The 6000-nt window shown below is 37.1% G+C and overlaps 1 protein-coding gene across 1 annotated transcript in view; it reads left to right on the forward strand.

Annotated features, from left to right (window-relative positions):
- DCT (dopachrome tautomerase) overlaps positions 1–2237 on the forward strand; it is a 29481-nt gene extending 27244 nt beyond the window's left edge. Inside the window, exon 8 of the mRNA XM_045566729.1 lies at positions 2039–2237. Coding sequence (XP_045422685.1) covers positions 2039–2237 — 199 coding nt within the window. The remainder of the gene's footprint in view (positions 1–2038) is intronic.
- Positions 2238–6000: the final 3763 nt, after the last annotated feature.

Genomic DNA, 6000 nt, shown 5'->3' on the forward strand with positions numbered 1-6000 from the left:
GAGAGAGCGTAAGAACTCAGGGTCTCAAATGCTGGCAGAAAGCCCAATGAGATACCACCTCACACCCATTGGGATGGCTACTGCAAAAACAAAACAAAACAAAACAAAAACCCCAGAAAATAACAAGTGTTGCTGAGGATGTGGAGAAATCAGAATCCTTGTGCCTTGCTGGGTGGGAATGTAAACTGGTGCAGCCACTATGGAAAACAGTATGGGGATTCCTCAAAAAATTAAATGTAGAATTACCATATGATCCAGCAATTACACTTCTGGGTATATACCCAAAAGAATTGAAAGCAGGATCTCGAAGAGGTATTTGCACACCCATGTTCATAGCAGCATTATTCACATAGCCAAAAGATAGAAGCAACCCAAGTGTCCATCAATGGATGAATGGATAAACAAAATATGGTATATACCTACAATGGAATATTATTCACCCTTAAAAAGGAAGGAGATTCTGAAACATGCTACAACAAGGATGAAACTCGAGGACATTAGGCTAAATGAAATAAGCCAGACATAAAAGGATAATGTAGCATGATTCCACTTATACGAGAATAGAGGATAGTCAAATTCATAGAGACAGAAAAATGGTGGTGACCGAGGATTGCAGGGAGGGGAGAATAGGGAGGTACCATTTAGTGGGCACAATGTTTCAGTTTTGCAAGATGAAAAAGTTTGAGGATGGTGGTGATGGTCGCACAACAATGTGAATGTAGTTAATGCCACTGCATTATATGCTTAAAAATGGTTAAGATGGTAAATTTATATTACATGCATGTTACCACAACTTTTTAAAAAGTAATTTTTGAAAAAGCTAGGCAGAGTATTTGGATAATAACAAAAGGTGGTCATTTTTCGTTGCTGAGCAAAGAAATGGAAGAATAAAAAATCTGTATTTTAAGAAGATGAAATTGGCAACAGGTGCTGCTGGGTTGTAGCAGGAAGAGACAAATTAAAATCCCCTTGGAGGAATCCCATCAGGATGAGACAGGGCCCTCTATGAGAGTAGAGGAAAAGGAACCAGAAAAAGAGTCTTAATATAATTATTTTTAAGAGACAAGACTTGCTCTGTCACCCAGGCTGGAGTGCAGTGACACAGTCACACCTCACTGCAGCCTCAAACTCCAGGGCTCAAGTGATCCTTCTGCTTCAGCCTCCTAAGTAGCTGGGACTACAGGCACGTGCCACCATGAGCGGCTAATTTAAAAAATTTTTTAGAGATGGGGTCTTACTATGTTGCCCAGGCTGGTCTACAACTCCTGGGCTCAAGCAGTCTTCCTGTCTTGGCTTCCCAAAGTGCTGGGATTACAGGCACAAGCAGCTATACCTGGCCAAAAGAGAGAATTTTAATACTTTGATGAGTGTAGGGTATAGAACAAATTCAGAGGAACTGAATTTAAAAACAGCTAGCTAAGAAAAAGATAATTTTTAAAGAAATGAAAAATAGGCATATCTTAAAAATGAAATCCATTAATTTTGTGAAAGTGTGTTTTTAAAATATATTTGAGTAGAGGACTGGCTTTATTATGTGGAGATCCAGATTTTATTCACAACTATTTAAATGGGTGCAAATATCAACTGCTTCTATTGTTGAATGTCTCCTGTTACAATAGCCAGTCGGATCCCTCTCACACATTTATCATCCTATAAAAAAGGCAGAGACAATAGCAGAATTTCTCTACCTGAGGGTTGTATATTTTGCAGTTCCCCAGATACCATTTTAGCATGCACTTCTATAAATGAGTTTCTAACTCACAAAAGTAGCTATATACTTCCTTGGAGGGTTTAGTCTGCATAAGCATTTGTTGTAACAAATTTTAAAAATGCAATAAGCTGTATTTAAATAATGGAATGCCATTTCCAACTTGCTCAAGAAAAACAATTGTGGATATGATAAATAGTGAGAAAGGGGAAGATAAATTTTATTCTAGCAAGAGTAGTTTTGCTTTATCAACAAAAAAGCACGTACGAGGCAAATAAGTTTATTCTTTTCTTTCGAGGAGGATTCAGCTGGTGAAAATTCTGACTATAGACCCTTCTCTTCTGCTTTCATTTTAGCTGAAGAAATTCCGGGTTGGACCACAACCTTCTCAGTGGTTATGGGGATACTGGTGGCTTTGGCTGGTCTTTTTGTGCTGCTGGTTTTCCTTCAATACAGAAGACTTCGAAAAGGATATACACCCCTGATGGAGACACATTTAAGCAACAAGAGATACACGGAAGAAGCCTAGTGTGTTTCTGCCTTACATAGAGAAGCTGGCCAAGCCATAGGTCTGACCTTGACAATAAACAAAGTAATCCTCACCGTTCTTTTAGTTGAATGTCTTTGGCAGGGTCCTCTTATTGTAACCATGATCCCAAATACAGAAGATGCTTAGCTGTAATTTCTGCTTTGCTTGTTTGTTTAACAAACATAAGCTAAAGTGCATGGGGCTACCTCTATCATCAAATAAAGATAGAGTTGACAATTTATGGTATCTGGTAATAATTCCCCATATCCATTCAGCCTCCTCCTGTTCTGAAAGCTCCAAAAAAAAAAAAAAAATTAAGTGGATTCATTTAAATTTGTAAGTCTGTAACTTGAGACCTTGACAAGACCATGATCCAGTTCCTAGCACTTGTGTCTTCATTTGTAATCTCGTAGGGGTGGTGGTGGCAGGAGCTAGATGACTCTCCAAGGTCACTTTTAGCTATAAACATTCATGCTTCCAGGTGTCCTCCTGATCATCTTCCACTTCTTTTTCCTCTTTTCTCTGTTTTTTTACCCTCTAGCTTTGACGATAAACATAAGCCTTTTTTGCATATAGGATGGGGCATGATTAAATGAAGGATCAATGCAGCTCCATTGTGTAAATTAGACTTCACAGATTTTTTTAAAAAAATCTGCAGTTCTTAACAGTTAGACCTATTACAAGATTCAATAGTTGGAAAAACATTGATCCTTTAGTGATAAACAGAGAAAATAATAAAATTATAGAGCTTAATTAATATACTGTTCTAAATCTATCAACAAATATAGAATCCCTCTGTTCAGGGAAGGCTGGCTGGAGAAGGCTGGGGAGACTATAATCCTGAACGTGAGACAATTTGATAAGAGTCGCATTACTCTGCGGTCTCATTCGGCTGATCCTGAACCCCCGATTCCTTTGCTAGGTAGCCTCAGATGAAAAATTATTCCCATGTAATGCACTTGGCTTATTTTTAAGAGTCAACTTTAGAATCATTAATGCTGCACTGTACTGACAGTTACTTAGGAATGCTAATCAATGAAGTCTTATCATTGGAAAGCAAACCGTCTGTACAAAATATGACAGTTCAGAATTAAATGGTGATGTTCTGCTAAGCAATCATTCGATCATGAGAAATAAGAATGAGGCAATCTGTATTATGATGTTCAGACTTATCTTGATGGGCCTCACTTCTGAGAAGTCAATGGTTATTGAGATTTCAAGGCAAATTTCATCTGCTCATATCTGATATCTGTGCATCTAGAAGGTGGCCTGTCTGTGGGCTTGTGTCTGCCCCTCTTACTGGAATGGATGTGTGTAAAGTGTGTTAAGAAGGCTCTGGAGCTGCCTTCTGCATGCCAGGGGACTAGACGGTGCAAGGTTCACCAAGAACTGGTGTTATCCCCTTGAATAGGACTGCTAAAGCCAGGGAAGTGGACAAAGCCCAGTGGGAACTGAATTTGAGGTTGAGTGTCATAAAGTTACAGGTGTACACGACAGTAGGCTCAGCACAGCAATGAGAATCATGATTGCCCGGAGTCCTTCATGGAGTGAAGCCCTGCTTGGGCTTTTTAGACACAGCTACATGCATAGATCTCAATTTCTGCCATGAATAGTATTCACGGAAAATACAACAGTGCATAATTAACACACTCCCCTCTGGAAGGTTTATGCTCTGAGCTCAGGGTTGTTGGAGAACACGTTTTTAAATCCTGCTTTTAAACCAAAAGAGAAACATATTAAAATGAAGATATAATTGTGCATGGTACATATGTTCCTGAAAAGTTACGTATAAATCAATTATATGTTAAAAGCACCAGGGGAAATTATTTTTTATAGGTGAACTATTATGAATAATTCTATAAAGCAAATAACCACCTCTAGCTTATCTTTCAAGTATATCAGAATTTTTATGCATCATACTCTCATAAGATTTGGCTAAAATAAGATTTATATGAGGTAGAAATAAATAGTAATCATGTACATTTAGCTACTTTTATCTATAGTGTGTGCAACTTTTTATAAGCATTATGTTTTATAATATCTTCCTAAGAGAAATAATTTTCTAATTATGTAGTTCATATAAGAGGAATACAATTTTCTAGCATTTTCTAACCTCACAATAAATCAATTATGAATGCCTTTTAACAAATCTAAAAGTATGATAAACCTGCAGAATAAAAAGTTGGTATTTACTTACATTGAATTTTATGCAAATAAACTCAGAAAATGTCACTGAGCATTGCAGGGCCATATTTCTCGATGATAGGGAAAAAAATTCAACCTTGAAGAAAATGAACAGATCACTTTGTATGCTTATATCTTCAGTATTAAAAAATTATATGTATATGAATTATGATTTGAATAGAAATGCGTGTATAAAGCTAAAATTCAGAAATGAAATACAATAACATCTTTCTTTTATGAATTAAATTCCCTTCTAATTCTAAAATTCTTTGATATTCATTTGTATCTTGCTTAGAATTTAACATTGCTAATTATAAGACTTCTAATGAATACTTTTAATCTCACATTAATGAAGTAGAAATAAGTAAAATAAAAATAAATGTTTTGCAGATTATTGTTCATCTTTTGGGGTTATTGTTTTTTAATTCGTACTTTTCAGTTCCCATCTTTTGAGCACTCAACAAATCTATATAAATATATACACGTAAAATGCATAATAACTATTTGACTTCTGAAAATAACTTCTTAAACTGATATTCTACTTTCTGATGTCCCTAAGCAATTGCTACTTCCTGAATCTCTATTGTACAGGTTGGAAAAGGAGATGCCAGCCTTTCACAGGTAAAGTTACCTGTGATATCTCCACAGTCTAATGACTGATCCTGGGGTCGAAGTGGGGCTATGTCAAGTCACTGACCAGAGAGGAGGGGTACTAACTTGGTGATCATCCAGGTAATCCTTCAAGGTCAGTCAACTTACTGGAGAACTCAGAAAGAGGAAGTTAGAGCCAAGGAAGTAATGGTTACGTGGTGTTTACTTCCACGTTTAGACTTGAAGTTAGAGGTCAGTTGTACATCCCTGTCTACAGCTCAACTGTCATTATATTAATATCAAAGGACCTTACTTTAAGTACTCAGAAAGTGGTGGTGGTTAGTTGATATAGGTGCATAAAATAGCCAATTCACTCCCAGCGTGAGGTCGTTGCTTTCTCCAAGGTAAGGACAAAAATCCAAGGTTTTTAACCCTTTCTATTTCTATAGTCCCTTGCTTATACTGAGTACTTTATAAATATTCTTTGAATGAATAAATGACTGAATAAACTAATCTCAAAGTAGAACTTTTCATTCAAGGTCTCTGGCATCTGTTTTAACATGTGCTGCATACAATAGACAAGAGTGGACTCTTGTTCTCAGCCATGAAATTAGCAGCAACCTATCCTTCAGATTTTGAGTTGTACAAGTGCTAGGTGGAATGTTACTCTAGGCAATCTAACACAAGGGGACACTCTTCAGCCGTATTTTCTTTCTAGATGCATCTTCTTTCCACTATCAGTAGGCCTTAATTCTACCGTGTATAAGGGCTAGATAGAAAGTTAAGATTTCCCCCACCTCTCCTCTAATTCCTCACACATGTCATTTTAGGGCCCGCCACGGTTTGACATCCTGAAAACTTTCAGTTAAAGCAGTTAGTAGGCAAATTATTTAGTTGGGCAAACCGGTACCTCTCTCACCCTGATGGCTCAAGCAGCATTGCTTTAGAAAGTCTCCAAAGATGACTCAGTGCTTTGACTTTAGCTGTA

This window comes from Lemur catta, chromosome 13 (genome assembly GCF_020740605.2).
Source record: "Lemur catta isolate mLemCat1 chromosome 13, mLemCat1.pri, whole genome shotgun sequence".
Classification (NCBI taxonomy): Eukaryota; Metazoa; Chordata; class Mammalia; order Primates; family Lemuridae; genus Lemur; species Lemur catta.